The sequence below is a fragment of the Sabethes cyaneus genome, chromosome 3 (genome assembly GCF_943734655.1).
Source record: "Sabethes cyaneus chromosome 3, idSabCyanKW18_F2, whole genome shotgun sequence".
Lineage (NCBI taxonomy): Eukaryota > Metazoa > Arthropoda > Insecta > Diptera > Culicidae > Sabethes > Sabethes cyaneus.
Window position 1 is genome coordinate 177,877,790 of NC_071355.1, and position 25,637 is coordinate 177,903,426.

The 25,637-nt window shown below is 40.6% G+C and overlaps 1 protein-coding gene across 1 annotated transcript in view; it reads left to right on the plus strand.

Moving 5' to 3' along the window:
* Positions 1 to 25,637, plus strand: part of LOC128743661 (uncharacterized) — an 88,653-nt gene that overhangs the window by 20,967 nt on the left and 42,049 nt on the right. Inside the window, exons 5-8 of the mRNA XM_053840280.1 lie at positions 1,442 to 1,591; positions 1,767 to 1,896; positions 10,923 to 11,056; positions 12,284 to 12,428. Coding sequence (XP_053696255.1) covers positions 1,442 to 1,591; positions 1,767 to 1,896; positions 10,923 to 11,056; positions 12,284 to 12,428 — 559 coding nt within the window. The remainder of the gene's footprint in view (positions 1 to 1,441; positions 1,592 to 1,766; positions 1,897 to 10,922; positions 11,057 to 12,283; positions 12,429 to 25,637) is intronic.

A 25,637-nucleotide genomic window follows, 5' to 3' on the forward strand; every position in this document is an offset into this window, starting at 1 on the left:
TACGAAATCATATCAGAACGAAAAAGTTATATTTCACGCCATATAAGAACATATATGTACCAAAGTGGAGGCGATATACGTGCGAAAGCTTTGACAATTATTTGTAATTCTATTTTGCGTAGTTTTTATAACACGCAACTAAATACTCCTGAATATATGATTAAGATATAATCAAATATTGCAATCGTCTATACTGCTTTATAAATCACAGTCATGAATTGTATATGAAGGCACGCACGACTGCAAAACAACTTATTGTTCACTTCGATTCGACATACTCTAATCATTATACAATTCCAATGTGAAATTGACATGACAACGATTTAATGTGAACTTTCTATTACGATTTTGTGTTATCTGGGTAGGAAGCGATGTGCTTATATATATTATTTCATGTATGTTTGTATGTATTATTTCATACCCACTCACCAAAAATTCGACGTTGACTCAAATCCTGCAGCTTCAACTGGATGTAGTTTATGCGATTTTAACCCATTATGACCGGGGTATACCTAAATTTGGACCAAATGAAGTGAAACTCTGTAATCTATTATATTATGGCTCGAATGTGTCGGGAAACGCAAAATCGTCATTTGGAATGCTTTCAAGGCCAAAATATCGCAGGTTAAATATTTTATAGGCTCAGTTTCAAACAAACAAATTACAAAGTTTTTTACAGATTTCTTATCGATTTTTGTGATAGATTTTACATATAAATACTAATTTACATGTCAGGTAATGTTTCGTCACTAAATGTAGACTTTTTCATGCGTTTTGGAGACAAAAATTTTTTCGCCATTTTTTCAACTTTTTTCCGCTATTTGTCACAACTTTGCACTGTTGAAAATACAGATGAAATGACAAAAACTGACAAATTATATCACACACACATCAGGATGATGTCTTATCTCTCTTGTAGTGATATATTAACAATGCTAACTATTGAAATTCAGCAGTAAACAGGTTTTGAAGACGAGGTATGATATATCATACGCTGGGTCATAATGGGTTAATTCAAAACCTTTGCCTAAAACCATCCATGTGGCCAATCCTATTTAGTCTATGTAACGAAGATATTTGTATAAAAAGAAATATGACAAAAGTGGTAGAAAAAATATAATGAAAGGTAGTATGCTGGTAGGTGCGAAACAAGGGAAACTAACATACTAACAGATTATTGGGCGGCTTTAATATTTGGCTAGTCCAAAATGTAAGCTTTATAAATGAAAACCAAAACAAAAATATAATATTCAATAACCAAACCACTACTAAATCTGCCAACCAATGCAAAATTTTGCATATCTTTTTTTATTCGTTGAAACATTTTCCAACAGGCTTATTTTAGATTATCTCAACTTCACATTTGTTGCCGCCTGTGCAGCCCCCCATTCTATGTGACTTTTCAACCTTTAACACCAGGCTTCCCTTTTCCCAATTGCAGGTATGACAGCAGCAGTGGCGAGGAAAATCCCAAATGGAACAGTTTCGTCGAGTCAATTCGATCGAAGCTGACGGTGAAACAGGTGGTCGACGGTGTCCGGGCTGGCGGTTCGTTATCGTTCGACTATCTGCTGCTCATCGTTACGGCCGAGTAAGTAGCACAATGGCGTCGTCCATTATGGGCTATATCGCTATGTAGTTTGTATGCATTGCTAGGCAAGCGATTTATTTCTGTCCCATTTGACGCTGCCTTCCGATGTACTCAGGACCGTGAAATTGTGCTAATTGATTTTCCCCTTTCTTCTCTGCCGGTGGCGTTCATGCAGTTCATTGGCCGCTCTTGGTCTGGTGGAGAACAATGCTCCAAATATTGTGGCAGCTATGCTGGTGTCACCCTTGATGGGACCAGTCATGTCGATTACGTTCGGAGCAATTATCGCTGATCGAGAACTGGTGGTAAGTAAGCGAACGCAGAGTAAAATCAAAGCTTTACAGAGCTTAACCTTTCCAAAACTCTGTACATTTGTTTTGGGGCAGCATGTCCTAGTAATCAGCGCTAAATCCGCAGCTTGCGCCAACTGTTCCGTTGGCTGGTTGGTTGGATTGGAACAAATTATGATCTGTCTGCTTGGAATGTTACGAGAAAAAGTTTACTGTAGCGCAGAGTCTAGCGGAGCGATTTTTTCGCTGGAGTTACTCTCAGTGCACGGTGTATTGAAACACAACTTTTTGAACTTCATTGGTGCATTTCGAAGTGTTGCACGCTAGCAAGGGCTCATTGGGACGTGGATAAAAGTTGTTTTGCCGCAGCTGGCAAATTTAAATGAAAACGATTTTTTTGTAGTTTTTGCTCAAATCTATTCGAATGCAACAGCTTTGCTGTTGGGGATATGGCAACTCCATAATTGGAGGTACATTTGCTTTGGAACTTAACAATCACTAAGAATTGCTCTGTGTCGAGCTGGCTTTCAAAATCGGCAAGCACTCCTCGATATTAAATTGTATTGTGATACCTTTTTATTTATTCGTCATTTAATAATGTAGAATTAAACAACTGCTCAGCTAAAATCAAATTATTCAATAATTCTAGTTCGCATCTAGCAGATGGTTTCGTCTGAATATCACAAAAGGAAGAAAAGTTAAAAAAAAAATTAACAGCCAAGGTCCGGGCCGCGAGCCTCCACCGTTTATTCGCGTTCCAGAAGTATTTACGCCATTAATTTCGGGAAAGTTTTGCACGCCATTCGCCGGATGATGAAGCAAAAAGTTTGCTTTTGTTGCGATTTTAATTCCCGACGAGCCGCAATGCTAGTAGGTAGCTAGTACTCGCACTTCTGCCCTGCACTGGTACGAGGTAGCTTGATCGTGAACTTCCGCATCGTGTTTTTGAATCGGAATGGCTGTTTTTGCTTGTTAACGATTAGTTTTCATACCTAGTTCATTTTTGAACTGACGTTCGGATGCGGCAAGCACCGATGGTTTTTAATTTAGAATACACTGTCTAGATATTGATGGAGCGAGTTGCTGAATGTACACTGGACTGACCATATGTTTACGCATTTCTACACGATGTGTTTTTTGAAAACTATACATTTTATCTATCTGAGTTCAATCACGTTACATATTTTGTTTCAATGGCGTTATCTGTTTGGTATTGAAATTGGAATTGCTTTTCACTCGTTCTTCACCGGGCATATATATACTTTTCGCATAAAAAGGGATTTGTTATGCAGCAGTGTTCTTTCCATTTTTATCCTTACGTTTCGCATGGCTTATCGTAGCTCTCATCGTTCGTTGGTTTGCCTAGAGCAACAGTTTATATGGGATGGCATTTGAAACAGGTTTGGTGTATTGTTTATATCCTTACGTGTGGTTTATCATCGTTGCTTTTGATTAAGTATATTATATTTCCTCTGAAAGCCAATTAAGCGAGAACGTCAAATACCTTAGTTTGGTAGAAGATATGATACCGGAAATGTCGCACGTGCAAGTTAAAAGAAGAGATTTCAAGAGAAGTTAAACGCCAGAGATGGTCGAGTATGGAAATTTGAATACTCGAACTCGACCCGGACCCCGATCCGGCTCAAAAAAAAGTTGTAGAGTCCGTACCCGCCTGGAACGGCCCGACAAAGAATAACAAGTTGTTATCAACACCTGATCCCTATTCACTGTAACTCTCAATACCCGTACCCATCTCGAACCCGATTAACTAAAAACTTTAGTACGCGTACCCGAGCTGGATTCGATTCATACCCGACCCGAATCTAACACATATCTTGTCCCCACAATACTGGCTTCACGATCCGGCAACTTACGGCAACGGTCCGTTATCGAACCTGCGCCGAACGAATCATGATCCTCCAGTTCTGACGACCCTGGGTTGCCTTTTTCCAATCCCCTCGAACACCAGCTGAAACTACATCGTCGTCAACAGCGGACATCCATCGAGTAAAGGGTCTGTCCTGAAGTCTCTGGTGAAAATAGTTTTAGCTACTTTTTCATCGGGCTTGTTGGTCACGTGCATGACCAGCTGTAGCCTGCCACATTATACTACATTCACTATATCAGCATATTTGTATACTTGATATAGGGGGGCGGTTTAGTGTTCTGTAGAGCGCCAATTGTGTGCAAATTTGTAAACTACGGGACTTTATCTTGCTTCGTAATCCGTAAAAAGCCCGATACGCAGCTTACATCGTTGTCACATGTCTCGAGCGTACCAAGATATACGAATTCCTCTGCTACTTCATATCATTCCCCACCCAGCTCCATATCGGCATCAACACCATTTGCACTTCTACTTTCTGTGTCAGCAACCATATACTCGATTTTGGCGGTGTTAATGGTAAGTCTCAACGTCACTACTTCCCATTTAATAAATTAAATGGTTCTTTCACTGCTCTCCGTTTGATTCCGACAATATCAACGTCATCCGCTAAACCAAGAAGCGGCACGAAATTGGCTGAGGATTCTGACTTCAGGATCAGGATTCTGATTCTGACGCATGATTTTGACCCGTACAGTGTCGCACGAATCAGCGTAATTAGATTCGTCGGAAATCCTTGTTCTAGCATTATCTGCCACAGCTCAGTTTGTTTGACTGAATCGTACGCCGCCTTAAAGTCCACAAACAGATGACGAGTCTGCAAGTTGTACTCTTGGAACTTGTCTAGTAACTGCTGCAGGCTAAACATTTGATCTGTCGTGGAGCGACCCTCACGAAAACCAACTTGGTACTCGCCGACGAAGGATCTCAGTCTACAGAACAGGATACGGGAGAGCACCTTATAAGCAGAATTAGGCAATGTAATGTCTCGATAGTTTTTACAGTAGAGTCGATATCCTTTTTAAAAATAGGGGACATGAGGCCATCCAACCATTCCTCTGGGATTTGTTCTTCTTCCCGAAACCTGATAATGATCCAGTGGATTGCTTCGTACAGCCGTTCGCTCCCCGCTTCTAGAAGTTCAACCGAGAAAGCGTCGTTCCCAGCTGCCTTAGCGTTTTCGACTCACTGATACCCTTTAGCCTTCTTAACCTCCCCCTGTGTTGGTGGCTCCACAGCTTGGCCATCGCTCACAATTCTTATCTTGTTCCTGCTGATTTCCGTGTTTACCTCTCCATTCGCTAGCGTCTGAAAGTGCTCCTTCTAGCACTATCATTGGTGCGAACGTTTATAACATCAGAGAAGAATTTACCGTCGATTAGAATATGGTCAATTTGGTTCTCTATTCGTTGGCCTGGTGATCTCCAGGTGGCCTTGTGGATATCTTTGCGGGGGAAGAAGGTACTTCGGACTACCATACCGCAGGAAGGTGCAAAATTTACGCATCGTTGGCCGTCGTCGTTCGTTGCGGCATGCAGGCTGTGTGGCCCGATTACCAGTGTATATATAGCTTGCCGTCCTACCTGCGCGTTCATATCAACGATGACTATTTTCACGTCCCATCGCGAACAACCATCATACACCTGTTCCAGCTGCGCGTAGAACACCTCCTTTCCGTCATCGGGTCTCCCTTCGGGAGGGTAGTGAACATTGATGATACTGTAATTGAAGAAACGACCCTTAATCCTCAACTTGCACATCCTTGCGTTGATCGGTTGCCAACCAATCACACGTTGGCGCATCTCTCCCAGTACTATAAAACCGGTTCCCAGTTCGTTGGTGGTGCCGCAGCTCTTGTAGAATGTAGCCGCTCGATGCCCGCTTTTCCATACCTTCTGTCCTGTCCAGCAAAGTTCCTACAGTGCTATGACTTCGAAGTTTCGGGGATGTAGTTCACCATAGATTATCCTATTGCAACCCGGGAAGCCAAGCGATTTGCAATTCCATGTACCGACTACCGAGTTTCGAATCGTAGTCCTTATTTCGTCGCGTAGGCCGACGCCGATTGTTCCGATCCCTATTTTCTTCTTCGTTGTTGGTACTTTTTGTTTTCCAGGGCGGCTTGTTGGGCCTGTCCCTAACCCCCTATCTCGCCGTGGACCATCGTGCACAGCACTGTTTAGAGTCCCTGCTGGCACGAGGACTAGTATAATAATCAGCCGCCCCTAACATGGAGAACAGACGCTGTTTGAGCCGCACCCCCTTGGTGAACAGACGCTCGTGTTTGACGAAGCATTTCCTCTACCGCCATGCTTACCATGGTTACCGCCCCAGTATTCGCGTCGCACCTCCTAAACGTTCTGCTCCATCATAAACGTTCGCACCTACCGCATTTCGAATATAGATTCGAACCATTTCCTAGTTGCAGTCTGCATGCGCTCAAAACTCTCGACGGTGTATAACACGCGTCCAAGTCAACGCCGCGACCCAACATTGAACAGCTACGAGACACCGGAGTTGCCTAGGAATACGCGCGGCAGCTAGAAGCAGCACTACCAACGGAAGAGCAACTTGGCGCAGCAACTTCTGAAGATGGTTGGAAAGGAATTAAGACCGCCATCGGTAGCACTGCTCTAGCGCCACTAGGTACAATGAATCCGAACCGAAAAAACGATTGGTTCGACGGCGAATGCTAGCAATTAGTGCAGGAGAAGAATGCAGCACGTGCAAGAATAGCACGGAACAGGCAAAACTTGGTCTTCCGGAGGAAAAAGAGCCAAAAGAAAGAACGAGATCGCGCAGCGATGGAAGAACTGAACCGTGCTAACGATAAACGGAAGTTCTACGAGAAGTTAAACCGTTCGCGCAAAGGCTATGTGCCGCAGGCCGATATGTGTCGGTACTCAAATGGTAATCTTCTCATGAACGAACGTAAGGTAATCGCGAGGTGGAAGCAGTATTATGACGAGCACCTTAACAGCGATGTAGCTGAACATGAAGGTGACGATATGGCAATAGATCTTGGAGCACGTGCAGAAGACAACAGAATACCAGCCCCGACCTCCAGGAGATAGCAGAAGAGATCGGTCGGCTGAAGAACAATAAAGCGGCTGGGGCTGATCAGCTACCCGGCGAGCGCCTGAAATACGGTGGTGACGAACTGACTAGAGCGCTGCGCTGGGTCATTGTCAATATTTGGGAGGAGGAGCTACTACCGGAGGGGTGGACGGAAGGCATCGTGTGTCCGATCTACAAAAAGGGCGACAAGTTGGATCACACTGTTGAACGTCGCCTACAAGGTACTCTCCCAACTTTTATGTCGTCGATTATCACCATTTGCATTTGCAAAGGAGTTCGTGGGGAAATATCAAACGGGATTCATGGGTGCCCGTACCGTCACGGATCAGATTTTCGCGCTTCGGGAAGTGTTGCAGAAATGTCGCGAATACAACGTGCCCACGCATCATTTATTCATCGACTTCAAATCGGCGTATGATACGATTGATCGAGATCAGCTATGGCAGATTTTGCACTACTACGGATTTCCGGATAAACTAACGCGATTGGTTCGAGTAATGTTTCTTGTTCGAGTATCAGGGGCAGTCTCGAGTCCCTTTGAATCTCGAAGAGGGTTACGGCAAGGTGATGGGCTTTCATGTTTGCTGACAACATCGCTTTGGAGGGTGTGATAAAAAGAGCGGGCATAGACACGAGTGGCACGATATTCACGAAGTCCGTCCAGCTTCTTGGTTTCCCTGAGGACGTTGACATCATTACACGTACCTTTGAGAGGATGGCGGAAACGTACATCGGACTGAAAGCTGAAGCCAAACGGATTGGACTTGTCGTCATTAATGTATCGAAAACAAAATACATGAAAGGAAGACGTTCTAGAGAAGTGAATGCTGACCTCCCGGATTCATTTAGACGGTGATGAAATCGAGGTGGTAGAAGAGTTCGTGTGTCTGGGCTCACTGGTTACCGCAGACAACGACACCAGCAGAGAAATACAAACACGCATTATGGTAGGAAATCGTGCCTACTTTGGACTCCGTAGGATGATCGAACAAAATTCGCCGCCGCACGAAGTTAACAATCTACAAGACGCTGATTAGACCGGTAGTCCTTTACGGCCATGAGGCATGGACTATGCTCGTGGAAGACCAACGCTCCCTTAGTGTTTTCGGAACGTGTTGCGCACCATCTATGGCGGAGTGCAGATGGAAGACGGAACGTGCAGGAGGCGAACGAACTATGAATTGCATCAGCTACTTAGGGAACCACCCATTGCTCACACCGCAAAAATCGCCTGCGATGGGCTGGGCACGTCATGAGGATGTCGGACGACAGCTTACTTACTTACTTATGTGTCCATGTCCGCCGGTCCGGCAGAACAAAGGGATGAAATCAGAGATCTCCACTGCTGACGGTTACCCGCCATGGCTTTTACCTGTCGCCAGGCCAGGTTCTCGTCTACAGCTCGGATGTCGTTGGCTAAGCTCCGTCGCCATGAGCCTCTGGGTCTGCCTCTTCTATGCTATCCTTGTGGATTCCAGTCGAGTGTTGCTCTGCGAATCTCGTTCGCTCCTTTCCTCAAGGTGTGTCCGATCCACTTCCACCTACGTTTACGAATTTCTGTGGCTATCGGCCGTTGGTGACACCGACGATGGAGTTCCTCATTGGATATCCAATTATCAGGCCACCAGGCACGAATAACGTATCGCAGGCACCGGTTAATGAATACCTGCAGTTTTTGCGTTGTCTCCGCTGAGACGCACCACGTTTCGCAGGCATACAGCAGTACGGATTTAACGTTTGAATTAAAGATTCGGGTTTTCGTACGTAGAGTGATCTGGTTTGAGCGCCAAATGTTTCGCAGACCTGCAAAGGCACCCGTGGCCTTCCTGATCCGTGTGGCTATTTCAGTCTTGGTATCACCGGATCGGACCGGATCGTATCGGACGATAGCCCGGTTAAAAAAGTTCTCAATAATGATCCGACTGGAACGAGATGGCGGGGTGCGCAGCGAGCAAGATGGATCGATCAAGTGGAAGGCGATTTGCGGACCCTACGCAGACTACGTGGCTGGCGAATTGCGCGGATCTTCGGTCTACGGCGGTGAATAAGCTTAAGCTAATGCAGTGAGGAGACACTGAAATATTAATCCAAAAATGCTCCACTCTATCACATATCAGCGTCAGATCAACATAGTGTATCAAATATCTGAAAACAGCAATCAGTCTTTCACCACTTCGTGATTTGCTGCTACAATGATGATCACGATCGCAACGGTAGACGATAAAAATGATTCCAAAAAAGCTACACAGAATATCATAACTGTCCAGTCAGGTTTTGCTTGATACAATAATGTTGTAGTTACATTCGGCGGCCGTCAGAAACGTCAGAATCGTCAACTTTAATCCGAAGTCCACGAACGTTCTGATAGTATATCCGCAGTCCAGCAGTCGGACTAACGTCAGCAAGCATTCACTCGATAGAGACCGATGACAGATCATAAATTTGCGTAGTACTATAAGTGCTGTACGGGTCAGTGAATGAATATTAGCAATTAAGTATTGGCAAATGTGTACTTGCCATGAGGAGTATTTTAGAAGCCCCGTTCCCCACATCCACCTGTAAGACCGGACAACTGAAACACGCTGACGGCGGTAGCGCGACTATGGTGTGGGGGTGGGGGTGGTCGAGTATATTCATAATACCAATACCAGCGCATCTCACGTCAATTGAGGAGATAAGCTAAGTTGCCCGAAGAGGGCAGACGTTGGCAAGCAGGATCAAGGATCGACGGTATGTAGAGTAGGGCGGAGCATAAGTGCGATGTTTGAAGTTGTCATCAATATACGTGAGATATAAAGAAGGACAACAACATAATATATTTTATAGTGATGCAGTAACTCAATGTCTTCACATTCAACTATAAATCATTTGCGGTAATAGTGTTTTGCAAAATAAATTCTTCTCTCTTCTGATCATGTTCAGATTCGCACTTTTACCCCACTAGCGGGGCAAAAGTGCGAATACCGCGGGGCAAAAGTTCGATGCAAGAATCCATGAAATTAGTCCAGCAGTAGCTAATAAAACCATATTATCTTCAATCTGAGTTATGTTTCGGTAAGGAATATTTTCAATTTGCACCTTTTCTAGTTTGCGCTGGTGCATTGCAGCCTCCGTTAGATTGAGACTTTTCCAAACATTTGTTTTTTGTTTCATCAGCAGAAACACATTGTTTTTCTTCGGCCAACATCTGTAGAGCACACAGTTTTTTTGCAGATCTTTCATTTCTAGTATTTGTAATATAGTGCCTAAAGCCATTAGCTATACATTTTTGCCTCGTCCATGAATCGCACTTTTGCCCCGCCCGTGAATCGAACTTTTACCCCGCCAGGCGCTTGACGGGGTTAGATTAAATTACGGAAAAGCGAAATATATTTTGTAAATTCTTTTCGCCGTATTTTCAAAATAGATACGTGAGTGATGTAAAACGCTGCTGTAAATTTTCAACAAGTAATATCCTCCTGTTGATATCGCATTTGCCGTATCACGAAAAATTGCATCAAAACCGCCCTAAAATAACATTTGCACATAACTCAGCAACTATGCTTCGTAAGCAACCAAAGTTTACGTTAGATTCAAGCTGTCAAGTAGTCCAGTATGCCACTGTAGTCAATTTACTCGGAATCTGCACCGATAAATTATTCAATCGCACTTTCACCCGCATCGCACTTTTGCCTCTCCTTATTCTATATTCAATTTGCGAATACTCCAACCTCTGAAAATGACCAATTGTTTTGAGCCTGCTCTCAACCATCCATTTTCAATCCGAATTTCGTTCTCTTTGTCTCATTTGAAAGCTACAACTACTGGCACCCCAGGTTAGGGAATATTTTGTTGGCTAATCGCCACTTCAGTGTCGGTTCCGGAACATCCACTACCTGGATTCGGTGGACACTTTTGAATTTGGAGATAACTCTTTTTGCGGCATATCAAATCACATAGTTTTGAAATGAAACAATTTTATTTCAATTTTTCATAATCTCGAGTAATGTTGGAATGGGTATTTTTTTTATCTAGTATGGAAAATATCAATAAACTCAAACACAAAGATAACTATGCTGTATTCTGTCTTTCTTTTCAGAAAGTGGGCTTCATATCGCTGGCATTGGGAATGTTCATATCCATACTGTTCGGTTTCATTTTCGGTTTAATTCTCGGTACCACCGATATGCCGTGGGGCTTCGGAGATTTTCCTACCGAAGAGATGAAGGGACGGTAAGTAGGAAAATATTTTCTGTGAATGTCGCAACAATGCTTCCTGTATATTCATGTGTGCCGTTGCCGATAAGATAAATTTGTCATTGGGAAATTAGTGTGTAGGTAAATGTGTCCCAGCACCAGCAGCAGTAGGAACCAAACAGACGACGGTCGCAAAGTAGCTGCGTGTGGCGCACAGAACGTTCTTTTTGCGAGCAATGGAACAACATTCGCCGATGAAATTAACGTAATGTTGAATTTCCTAAGCAAATATAAAGTCGACTCACGGGAATGGGAATCAGGAAACCGGTAGCATAAATCGTGTGGGAATGGATAGAAATTAATTAAAAGAAAATAAATGAGATTATGCATATTTAATGAGAGCTGAATCCAGCGAGGGCGGCGGCAGGCGGTCTCGCTCAGACCAAGCAAAAGACGAATGAATGAACAAAGCGGATTTAGTCGAGCTTAGACCACTGGCGGTGCTTTGCTGAAATGGTGGTTTTGGATAGATTTTTGTAAATTTGATTACGCTTTTAAGCACCTACAATAGACTAATTCGCAGTGTGCCGGAACTGATTAACGGACGAACAGGTTCTGGATTCGAACGCGATGAAGCCGGGCGCAAAGAAGGAGAAATTTCCTGGAAATCAATTTGAATCTGGGTCACTGACAATTAGTCGGTTTCGGTTTGTTGGTAAAGCTGGTTAGCACAGTCTCTGTGAAAGAAGATTGGCTTTTTGATTGATTTAAAGAAAAAGAATATTAATGTTGCTGTTTTAGAAAATAATCGGTTGAATAATCTTTTTTCTGAGATTGACCTGAGTTAATTATATATTTCGAATTTCTTTTTCGAACATAAAATAAATACAAAAACAACGCAAATCTATCACAGATTGAATTGGGTTTTGATTTGCTCGATTGCTAAAAACAAAACGACCGTTAATCGAAAGTTTCAATTAGTACCACAGTTTTCGCTGTGGAACAAGTTTATAAAATTGTACAACAAAAAACGATAGCTGACTGGAGTAAATGAAAAAGTTCGATGCGTTCCTAACCTATTTCCAAAGTCGTGTAGAGTAAATTGCAATTGCAGTTTGAACGAGCGCTCAACCCGAGCACTCAATAATGGCAATTCCAATTTCACTTCAATAAACAATCCTTTCCATTATTCAGCACTAAATACTTTTTTTCGTTGTTTCTGTGTGTCTTTCATACTTCCTATGTCTCGCTTGTATCGTCCAGTGGAAATGCACGATCCCTCTGGATGGGCATCCTATGGGCTCTGACGTCCGGCAGTGGTGTAGCGGTTGCACTACTGCAAGGGTCCGCTGGACCACTAATCGGTGTGGCCATTTCGGCATCGTTACTACCGCCCGTTGTTAATTGCGTAAGTATATAATGTATCTTTATTATCGCTTTCGTAGAAAAAATATTTTTTATTTAAATCTAGCCTTCAACCTACGTTATTGAAAATCGTATGAAAAAGTTACAAAATATTATTCATCCCACCTCGGTTCGACACTTCTACCTCAATGATTACTTTCCAAACCGAATTTATCGGGATTCGTAAACAAATCAATCTCACTCGGTTCTCGCAAAACAAAATCTAAATTGTGTTTTCATTTCCCACCCATTCATTGATACGATAACTGACTATCAAATCTGACTCTGACGTCGACGTCCTATACTCCTATCGGTTTGTGGACTTCGGGCTTCAACCTTGACTTCTAAACAAGTGTCAATCACGAAAGTTTTTGCCCCATCATCAGTCGTCGTCCGTGGGTGATAGTGACCCGGACCGGTACTGGAGGATGATTTAATTTTTATCTTGCTCGTGTGATCCAGCTGGTCACACACAAGCAACGGGATGGGTATGCATGGCGGGGGGAAAATAAGGATTATGATTTTCTATGAACCAAATTATATCGTTCATCCTCAGTATATGTGGTCTTAATTTTAATTTATTTCCGAAGCCAAGTTTTTGAGAATGAGTTTGTTCAATATAGTTAAAATTTGTGGGTATCCCTAGCTTGACAGCCATCTGAGGAAGTTAGCAAAACTATCGGCAAACACTATGCTCTGTGCGTCACTTCGACGATTCGAACGATGCGTATCGGTCCCCGTACGGTTGCTTCAATCCTAGTACAGTCGAGTAATTAGACTACAATATTACCATGATGAGTGATGAAAATTGGTGTTGAATTCTGCGACTTTGTTATTGACTGGCAGTCTCTGTGGGAGTTTCAAAATGATAATCGTAATTTGCGTATCTCGGGTAACAAACTGTTTCGCGTTGTGTCATCTCATTAGCTGCTTTAATATCGCGGTTGACTAAAATTTGATAAAAGTTTGCAGGCTTTAACACAGCACTTTAAATTAGTTTGTTAGCTATGTACGATGGGTTTTGTTTGATCTTATTTTTGAATCGTTCAAACCGAACTTATGCTCAACTAAGCTTTTCAATTCTTGCTACCGGATTGATATTCTATCATAAAAACTGTTATCTTAATTATAACAAACAAATTCATAAAGTTAGTTTTTCCAATATACAGAAGGAACCCAAGTAACAATCTGGGTATTATTACACCTTTATGATGACATTTAAGACCAGAATGGGTCATGAAAACCCGCGTAAAAGTCAAAACAAACATTTCCGATTGCGGATAACAGTAAGAAAAGAAAATAACGATTGAAATGTTTCAGAGCACTTCCTGCTTAAAACGCTGGAAAAAGTGCAATTTTTGTTTCGACTATTTTTAATTGAAATAAAATTTTGCTGATGTATTGGATACCACGTAAGGATTCATTTTCTATGAAGCTTAAATTGAAAATGAAACTTAATTTAAAATATGCTCTAAAAGCTGGTGAAGTGTTATCGACATGGACATAGAAACTGAGTCGAATGGTATATGACATTCGACCCGCAGGACCTTCTTTCCATTTCCGGTTTTCCGAGTGATTTCTATACCTTTATATAAAGAATAAATTTATATAAATTTATACTATATATTTATATAGTAGAAAGGCAAAACGATTTGAAAAGAACAAATTGACTGATTCAACAATCGGACAAATTGTTTTAAAATTCATGGTGGCTGGCTTCGTTTTGTGTAGTGATTAGATATAATATATTTTCTAACAAATCATTATTTTCTTTTTTTCTTTTTCATATTATTTTTTTTAAATTTCAATAGTTTGAAGGCGATGAATTCAACTGCAACTCCAAAGCGGTAAAGAAACTCATTGCAACTGTTGCTTCGTGACACAAGGAATGGTGGCGCTCGAAACGCTTACGGCGCTTGTAGACGCGATCGCAATTGGGCTCGGGACAATTGAACTTTCTATTGGCGCGAACATGATCGGGTGTTCCCTTCAGCAGCGAAGCCACCGTAGGAAAAGTTTTTCCGCATTTTCCGCAACGATGGGAGCGTGGCTTTCCATGGGGAACCTGGATATGCTGAACGAACTTGCCGTTCTTTTCATTTTCAAGCTTCTTGCTACATAATTTGCAAATAATGTTAGTACCGAAGTGAATGTAAATTTTACGTGGCTTTTCTCCGCTCGTTTTGCGCGTAATTCGGTTGGCCCCGGTTTTTGACAATGTGGAGTCAATTCTGTTCAAGACTTGTAGGGATGGGAACTATCATTAAAAATCGTTACTGATAACTATCAGTAGTTTCAGCACATTACTGATAACTATCAGTAAATATCAGTATTTTTACCCATCACGGCATTGTAGCAAAAAAAAATAGGAAATTGTAATAACTGCATTATGCATTGTAATTTTACATTGTAATTTATCGGGTGGACTTCATGGGGGCTCGCGCAACTACCGACCAGATTTTTTCCATCCGACAGATCTTGCAGAAATGTTGAGGGTACATCGTGTCCTTGGATCACATCTCTATTGATTTCAAAGCAACATACGATACAGTCCAACGAGACCAGCTATGGTACATAATGCACGAAACCGGTTTTCCGGATAAACTGACCCGACTAATCAGAGCTACACTGGAACGAGTGATGTGTTTCGCACGTCTCCGCCCGAAAAAAAAATATATAGCGAAAAAACATTTAATTTCACTGTTACAAACATTGAAAAACTTCGAAAAACCACATTGAAACAGTGAAAATAAAACCGCCTGATTAATTACGGTATTTCATGTTTTAGAAACGATATTATGACAATGAATTTGATAGGCTTCGAACTATTATGATTTTCGAGCCGCATTCGTCGCTCATATTAGGAAAGTATTAGAGGTCAGTACACCTACATAAACAAATTCCGCTCTTTCCCATTCACGCCTTATATCAATCTGTTATATCCTATCGACTCTTTGTTTCATTACTGTCTTCTATCGTTCCCTCTGTCAATTGTGAAATCTACCGTTATAAAAACCTAATTATATGCCTGACACCTCATTCGATGTCAACACGTAAAAACAACGAGGTTGGTCTATTCCATAGGAACGGAGCCTTTCCCCAAACACCCGCATTAAGAATCGCGGCTAATATGTTGACAGACGAACAAGTAAGTCGTAAGCGCTTGCATAGTGTCGTCGTCCCGTCAGTAAAACGAAATAGATTTAACTTCTCGATCGGTGGTTTCTACAGTAGACGGAGGAAGAGACACAATTTGTGTCTACAAATAACTCAACCTGCCAAGGATTGGACCTTAGATAGATTATTTCCTTGTTCCAAACAATTTGCATTGTTGCCGAATTATATGAAAAATTTTCCAAGAACGGTACAGTGAAGTTACAGCATAAAGTGTTGTAAACAGTAAAATTCGTAGTAACCGTAATGTTTTTACATTAATATTCGTTATGCATTTCTATTTCTACACTCGAGTCCCATCGAGACTCGGCGAGGGTTGGGACAAGGTAACAGATTATCCAGTATTCGCTATGACGGCGCCGCAGTGGAGACACCTACATTAGTTTCGAGTATGCGTGAAGCGGAATAGCGATTTGTTAAAGAGTGCAAAAGACAGAAATATGTCGGAAATAATTTTCACGCATTCAGCTGCGGGCAGTTCTGTAAGTGGAAAAGAGGTCGTGCGGTGCCGTCATTGCGAATGCTGTTCCGACCAGCGAGTATCGAAACGAGAGGCATGATTTTCATCAAGGGTAGAAGTATATGAATCACGACATACTTTTACTGCTTGAGAATCCCAGAGACTCCCATCTACATCTGACGAAGGTCGGTAGACTACGGGGGACCGGGCACGTCGTAAGGATGCCGGACGACAGAGCAACGACAACCGTTATTTTCAATAATCCCACCGGCACCGGAAATACGAAGACTCAACATGCAAGATGGTTTGACCAAGTCGATAACAATTTATGACTTTTGAGACAACTAGGAAACTTACAACGAATGGCCCAAGATCGAGTTGAATAGAGACGACTGTTTGAAACAGGACGAGTCACCCCGGCTCTAGGCTGCTGACGACAACGACGACATATTGTGTCACTTTCGTCTATCGTACGCAACTACCGACCATTAACTTTAATCCAACTGATTTTTCTAACGGGACGACGTAACTGCATCAGTAAGCATCAATAACTGCGAAATTGTTGTGATATTATTGTTCACTGATAACTATGAGTAATTAATGATAGTTTTCCCATCCCTATTCTTTACAAATGTAAATATACATTTTGTTACTGCAGTTGCATACGCTGTTAAAAAGTTCCTGTCGCATTTAACATAGTAGTTCTTAGCAAGTTTGCCCTACATATGTTTAATAATCTTAAGTTTTGAGCTCAATTATTCTTCTTTATCAATATATATGACCGTACTAAATCCTTCATAGGCTGGCTTCGTTTTGTGTAATGATTGGATATAATATATTTTCTAGCGAATCTTTCTTTCTTTTCTTTTTTTTCTTTTTCATTTTACTTTTTTTTAAATTCTAATAGGTTGAAGGCGATGAACTCAACTGCAACTCCAAAGCGGTAAAAAAATTCATTGCAACTGTTGCTTCGTGACACAAGGACTGGTGGCGCTCGAAACGCTTACAGTGTTTGTAGACGCGATCGCAATTGGGCTCGGGGCACTTGAACTTTCTATTGGCGCGAACATGATCGGGTGTTCCCTTCAGCAGCGAATCCACCGTAGAAAAAGTCCGCATTTTCGGCAACGATGGGAGCGTGGCTTCCCATGGTGAACTTGGATATGCTGAACGAGCTTGCCGTTCTTTTCATTTTCAAACTTCTTGCACCATAATTTGCAAATGATGTTCGATCCGAACAGAATGTACATTTTACGTGGCTTTTCTCCGTTCGTTTTGGGCGTAGTTCGGTTGGCCCCGGAGGCTCGGGTTTTTGATAATGTGGAGTCAATTCTGTCCAAGACTTGCTCATTAGCGGATTTTTCTTTATTCGGCTTAACAGTATTTGAGCCTAAAGACAAAGCAGACGCACATTCTGCTGAGATATGCTCTGAAGAAGCTTCCAAACCTGACGTTTTATTAATTGCAGACATTATTAATTACACTTCACTGGTTGTGTCACAATTATCCTTCAAAGACCTAACTACCGCAATGATCCTTTCAGAATGACAAATTAGATAAACTGTCGAGAACTCAGCTAGATGTCTCACCTCGCTGACGGTAGCAGACTGATACTCTTTCCTGTTTCGGAAACCTAATTTACCTATTTAGCTATTTTTCAATTTTACCTATTTTTGACGTAGGACTACGTCAAACGGCAAGTTTTGAGATAGGGTGTCATTCCAAAAAATCGAAAAATGCGAGCGTCACGAAAAATGATAGGTTTTGAGCGCTAATAACTCAGCGGTTTTCCAATCGATTTTCAATATTCTTACCCCAATCAATCGAAAAATCTTCTAAGAATTGACCCAAATGAAGAAAAGTGTGGATTCTTGATGTTGAACTATTGAAAAATTGAAAATAATGAACCTATGTTTAACCAGAATTCTTGCTTTGTGATTGGTTGGAAAATTCTTTACTATGATCTAAACCTATACCAATTTGATATCTGTGGTTGGGAAATAAACCAAAACAAGTGACAAAGTCTCCTCATTTCAACAAGATTTCTTAACACCGCGGTTAACCCTTTATAAGGCAGTGGCAACTATATTGCCACCAACAAACATTTTTTATTTTGCTTCTATAATTATATTGATGTCATTATAGACTCAAAACATATATTTTTCGTTGGTGGCAAAATAATTGCCACGGCCTTATAAAGGGTTAAACCTAGACCATTTTGATGTCCTTGCTTGGGAAGTACGCCAGAAAGAGTGACAAAGCCCCGCGTGCCAACAGATTTCTTACGAACGCGATTAAACCTAGTCCAATTTGATGTCTGTGTTAGGGAAGCGTGCCAGAAAAAATGACACAAGCTCATCGCCCCAACAGATCGCAAATGCTTTACTGCGAGACGATTAAACCTCGGCGAATTTGATATCTGTGTTGGAAAAATGTGCTACAGCTGTAGTGTTCGGTTATAATATGACTCTGTATGAATACGCATGCTTGCCGTTTCATTAGAAGTGTAGTGAAAAGATGTGCGTTTGATAAAATAGGATTGAATTGGTAAAATCCCTTCAACGTGGGGAACCATGGGTAATAAAAATCAGAGGGGTTGTGTACAAGACACGACCGCATATATAGGTGACGCAGGACTACGTAAGTAGTGATAGTAGCCTGTATTCATGCTTGTAATCATTCGATTCTTCATGTATACATGCTATATGCAACATATATACATGCTACATGCGTTGTATGTAACATATATCAAAGTTGTAACATTGCATACGTTCAGTTCTCAACAGATTGTGCATTTGAAAACAATTTAACAAAATCAAGAACACAAACTATTGCGCTTTTCTGCTACCTTACTTAAATTAAAGATTGTTTTTATTATCCATGGTTTCCCACGTTGAAGTAAAATCCCTTTACTTTCAATCCTATTTTATCAACAGCACATCTTTTCACTACACTTCTAATGAAACGGTAAGCATGCGTATTCATACAGAGTCGTATTATAACCGAACACTACAGCTGTAGCACATTTTTCCAACACAGATATCAAGTTCGCCGAGGTTTAATCGTCTCGCAGTAAAGAATTTGCGATCTGTTGGGACAACGAACTTGTGTCATTTTTTTTGGCACACTTCCCTAACACAGACATCAAATTGGACTAGGTTTAATCGCGTTCGTAAGAAATCTGTTGGCACGAGGGGGCTTTGTTACTCTTTCTGGCGTACTTCCCAAGCAAGGACATCAAAATGGTCTAGGTTGAACCGTGGTGTTAAGAAATCTTGTTGAAATGAGGAAGCTTGGTCACTTGTTTTAGCTTACTTCCCAAGCACAGATATCAAGTTGGTATAGGTTTAGATCATCGTAAACAATCTTCCAACCAATCACGAAGCGAGAATTCTGGTAAAACATAGGTTCATTATTTTCAATTTTTCAATGGTTCAACATCAAGAATCCATACTTTTCTTCATTCGGGTCAATTCTTAGAAGATTTTCCGATCGATTGGTGTAAGAATATTGAAAATCTATCGGAAAACCACTGAGCTATTAGCGCTCAAAATCTTTCATTTTTCGTGACGCTCGCATTTTTCGATTTTTTGGAATGACACCCTATCTCAAAACTTGCCGTAAGACGTAGTCCCACGTCAAAACAATCTTTAATTTCAGTAAGGTAGCAGGAAAGCAATAGTTTGTGTTCTTGTTTTTGTTAAATTGTTTTCAAATGCACAATCTTTTGAGAATTGAACGTATGCAATGTTACTACTTTGATAAATGTTACTTACAACCCATTGTAGCATGTGTATATGTTGCATATATCATGTTTACATGAAGAATCAAGCATGAATACATGCTACTATCACTACAAAGAGACTTTCTCCTGCGTCACAATTTAATAAAAACAAGAACACAAACTATTATTTTCCTGCTACCTTACTGAAATTAAAGATTGTTTTTATTACCTATGGTTCCCCACGTTGAAGGGATTTACCAATTCAATCCTATTTTATCAACAGCACATCTTTTCACTACACTTCTAATGAAACGGCAAGTATGCGTATTCATACAGAGTGGTATTATAACCGAACACTACAGCTGTAGCACATTTTTCCAACACAGATATCAAATTCGCCGAAGTTTAATCGTCTCGCAGTAAAGAATTTGCGATCTGTTAGGATAACGAACTTGTGTCATTTTTTCCAGCACACTTTCCTAACACAGACATCAAATTGGACTAGGCTTATTCGCGTTCGTAAAAATTTTGTGGCACGAGGGGGCTTCGTTACTCTCTTTGGCATACTTCCCAAGCAAGGACATCAAAATGGTCTAGGTTTAACCGCGGTGTTAAGAAATCTTGTTGAAATGAGGAAACTTTGTCACTTGTTTTGGCGTACTTCCCAAGCACAGATATCAAATTGGAATAGGTTTAGATCATCGTAAAGAATCTTCCAACCAATCACGAAGCGAGAATTCTGGTAAACCATAGGTTCATTATTTTCAATTTTACAATAGTTCAACATCAAGAATCCATACTTTTCTTCATTTGGGTCAATTCTTAGAAGATTTTCCGATCGATTGGTGCAAGAATATTGAAAATCGATCGGAAAACCGCTGAGCTATTAACGCTCAAAACCTTTCATTTTTCGTGAAGCTCGCATTTTTCGATTTTTTGGAATGACACCCTATCTCAAAACTTGCCGTAAGACGTAGTCCTACGTCAAAATCTGGTCGGTATTTGCGCGAGCCCCCATGAAGGCCACCTGATAAGTTAGAATGTAAGATTACAATGAATAATGCAGTTATTACAATTTGCTATTTTTTTGCTACAATGCCGTGATGGGTAAAAATACTGATATTTACTGATAGTTATCAGTAATGTACTGAAACTACTGATAGTTATCAGTAACGATTTTTAATGATAGTTCCCATCCCTACCGCAGTGGACTGGAGTCCCAAACATTTCATAAAGTTGTTTACTTTATTTGAATGACGTATCTCCTACAGTTTGACCCCACACCTTCACTGACGCTAGTGACGGATTACGGTACCAAAGTAATATTGACGAAGGTGCATCGCAGCACCTGTGTTGCAACTTGCGACAGTGGACAGTAGAAATTTTAATCTATTAAGCTGACTGTTTTAGCAGCCAGTTTTACAACCAGAAAATAAAAGCTTAGTAACAAAAAGATTTGTTTTACTTTTTTATCTGATGAAATGTGCTATTTATTTTCCAAATTAATTACAATATTAAAGCAAACCTGTGAAACTGAAAAAAATGCTGTGATCGTTTTGTACTGTAAAATTAAACCTTTCTTACTTTAATAGTAATATTAACAGTGACAGTAACTGCAGCAGTTACTTCGTGACACTTAGCATAGTGCCGCTCGCAATGCTTCGAGTGTTTGAAAACGCGATCGCAATTGGGCTCGGGACACTTGAACCTTTTATTGGTGCGAATTTTCGAATCTGACATTTTATTAATTATAGGCACTGTAATTAACAATGTTCGCTGGTTTGACCACAATTAGCTATGCCTTCGTTTTATACGATAAATTAGATACTTTCGTGAGCTTGAACTTAGCTAAACGTCTCACCTCGTTGACTGTAGCAGACTGATGCTCTGTCGTGTCAATTAGAAATGTACACCCACGAAGCTCTATATGAGCGGTATCCAGGGTGCTACGTACTAAGTTAGGTAACTTTATACAGTACTCTATTTTTCCATTTTACCTAATACCTAGATTCAACAACTGTCAAGTAGCGAAAGCTTAATCGGTGTTATAGCTGCTTTCAGCAGAGCGTGATACAACTACCTGTGCTTGTAACCTGATTCTTAAAGAGGTTATAATATTTGTCAATATTTATTTTCAAATTGCTGTAGCACAGGAAGAACTTTCTTTAGAAGTTCTTTAGTAACATCACTTTCGAAGGTTTAATTGCAAAAAGACTATTTAATTACCTATTTAAAGGGTCGTTAATAAAAAAAGACTATATAATTATATATATGGAACTGGTCCCGCTTACCTAATTCACCGCAGCAGATGGGACCTGTATTCAAATTTGATTGAAAGACATAAAATAACAGAAAATTGCGTATGCATAATAAACCGCAACGCCAAAGCATTGAAAATGTCGCAACCAAATTAGATTATTATTATTGGCACGACGAATGACATTACAATTAATATAAAACACAATTCCTGTGCGTAGTTACGCAGTAAGGTAGTATTGCTTCGCAACACTGGTAAATTTGTAGCTATGTCCAATCCTCGTGAGACGTAGTTTATGACTAATCTCTAGTTTAATGGCTAGAAAATACGATTACGATCGGTTTGTTCTACGCGCACAAGATGATAGAGCTGCTAATGAAACTGCTAAACTGAAATAGTTTACGCTATAACAACCATAACGCTTTATCGTTTCATTTCCAGGTGCATATTAGCTTAACTATATCGACTGTGACTTTCCTGATTAAGTGTGCGAGAACGTAACTGATTATTTTGTCCCCTTCTAAATCACAGTCTTATAAATGTAGTCTATTAACTTTTCGTTATGTTGGTTTAGTTCTTTTTTGAATTATTTTTTAAGCTTTAGCGATAAAATTTAATGTAATTGAGTTGAAAATGTTTGATAGGACATCTGAAAAAGATGTAACTATCGAAAATGAAATTTTAGAAAAGGCTTGCGACCAAAACAACATTCATAGAAAAGTGTGTGTACTTACAAAGAAAATTGCAAATGACGTTTAAATTTAAAGTTCGATTTTGGTTTTCTGAATGTCAATTATAAATTACTAGCTGACCCGACAAACTTCGTATTGCCACAAATTAACCTGTGTTGTACATAAATCATGAATCTCGGATGATCTTTGTCACTATCTCGAGTTTTGCAAGCCCCCCAGTGGGCGGCGCTTCAGACGGCGGGTCACCGGCAACACTCGCGACCGGCTCGTCCTGAATGATCTAGTGTTACTATAGATAGTTTTTGTGGTCTTGTTATTGATTAATGCTTTATGGAAGAGTCTCGAATTTCTCGAGTTGGATTAGTTTTTGAGTTTCGCAAAAAATTCTGTTTTATTTGTATGAGAGTCCATATCCCCCTACCACAGGGGTGAGAGGTCTCTAACTATCATAAAATAAATTCAAGACTCAAAAATCTCCTACATGCTAAATTTGGTTCCATTTGCTTGATTAGTACTCAAATTATAAGGAAATTTGTATTTCATTTGTATGGGAGCCCACCCTCTTAAAAGGGAAAGGGGTCGTAATACACCACAGAAAAAAAATTCTGCCATCTAAAACTCTCACATGCCAAATTTGGTTCCATTTACTTGATTAGTTCTAAAGTTATGAGCAAATTTGTATTTCGTTTGAATGGGAGGCCCCCCCCCTCCTAAAAAGGTAAGGAGTCCTAATTCATCATGGGAAAAATGGTTGCCTCCAAAAACACCCACATGCCAAATATGGTTCCATTTGCTTGATTAGTTCTCAAATTATGAGGAAATTTGTATTTCATTTGTGTAGAAGCCCCCCCTCTTGAAGTGTGGAAGGATCCTAATTCACCGTAGAAAATATTTTTGCCTCCAAAAAACCTCCACATGCCGAATTTGGTTCTATTTGCTTGATTAGTTCTAGAGTTATGGGGAAATTTGTATTTCATTTGTATTGGAGCCCCCCCCTCCTAATGTGGGAAGAGGTCCTAATTCATCACAGAAAAAATTCTTGCCTCCAAAAACACCTACACGCCAAATTTGGTTCCATTTGCTGGATTAGTTCTCGAGTTATAAGGAAATTTGTATTTCGTTTGTATAGGACCCCCCCTCCTAAAGTGGGGAGGGGTCCCAATTCATCATTGAAAAAAAAATTGTCTCCAAAAACACACATATGCCAAATTTGGTTCAATTCGCTTGATTAGTTCTCGAGTTAGGAGGAAATTTGTATTTTATTTGTACAGGAGTCCCCCCTCTTAGAGTGGGGAGGGGTCCTAATTCACCGTAGAAAATTTTCTTGCCCTCGAAAACCTTCACATGCCAAATTTGGTTCCATTTGCTTGATTAGTTCTCGAGTTATGAGGAAATTTGTATGGAAGCCCCCCCTCTTAAAGGGGAGAGGAGTTACAATTCCCCTTATAAAGAGGGAGGGGTCTCAATTTACCATAGAATAAATTCTTGTCACCGAAAACACCCACATGCCAAATTTGGTTCTATTTGCTTGATTAGTTCTCGAGTTATGAGGAAATTTGTATTTCATTTGTATAGGAGCCCCCCCTCCTAAAGTGGGGAGAGGTTCTTATTCATCATAGAAAAAATTCTTGCCTCCAAAAACACCTACATGCCAAATTTGGTTCCATTTGCTGGATTAGCTCTCGAGTTATAAGGAAAATTGTATTTCGTTTGTATAGGAGCCCCCCCCCCCACTTAAAGTGGGGAGGGGTCCCAATTCATCATAGAAAAAAATTTTGTCTCCAAAAACACACACATGCCAAATTTGGTTCCTTTTGCTTGATTAGTTCTCGAGTTATGAGGAAATTGGTATTTCATTTGTACAGGAGCCCCCCCTCTTAAAGTGAGGAGGGGTCCTAATTCAACATAGAAAATTTTCTTGCCCTCGAAAACTTTCACATGCCAAATTTGGTTCCATTTGCTTGATTAGTTCTCGAGTTATGAGGAAATTTGTATGGAAACCCCCCCCTGTTAAAGGGGAGAGGAGTTATAATTCCCCTTATAAAGAGGGGAGGGGTCTCAAATTACCCTAGAATAAATTCTTGTCACCGAAAACACCCACATGCCAAATTTGGTTCTATTTGCTTGATTAGTTCTCGAGTTATGCAGAAATTTGTGTTTCATTTGTATGGGAGCCCCCCCTCTTAGTGGGGGGAGGGGTCTCTAACCATCACTAAAACCTTTCCTGGCCCCAAAAACCTCTACATGCAAATTTTCACGCCGATTGGTTCAGTAGTTTTTGATTCTATAAGGAACACAGGACAGACAGACAGACAGACAGACAGAAATCCTTCTTTATAGGTATAGATATATAATTCAAACAAACGCATTAGACTCATTCCAGCGTTACGGGACACTATCCCTACTAAATCCCTGGCATTCTAGTGGAAGATAGAGTGCTTTACTCTTTAAACAATTATTTTACGTGGTATTTGCCTAAAAAATTGGTGAAACAGGACGTGATTCACACGGTAATAAATAAATAAATGGGTGCTAATTGTGTCCCGTAACGCTGGAATGTACCATTAGAGTTGTATCTTTCATTTCTAGAAAGGTTCAGTTGAAGAAAATGACGTTAAAGCTAGTTATGTCCTCCGTTTCCACTTACCTACTTTGCCCCACCTGCCCTGGGGTACCTTGCACCAGTAAAAAAATCAGAGGGGTTGTGTACAAGACACGACCGCATATATAGGTGATGCAGGACTACGTAAGTCTCTTTGTAGTGATAGTAGCATGTATTCATGCTTGTAATCATTCGATTCTTCATGTGTACATGCTATATGCAACATATATACATGCTACATGCGTTGTATGTAACATTTATCAAAGTAGTAACATTGCATATGTTCGATTCTCAAAATATTGTG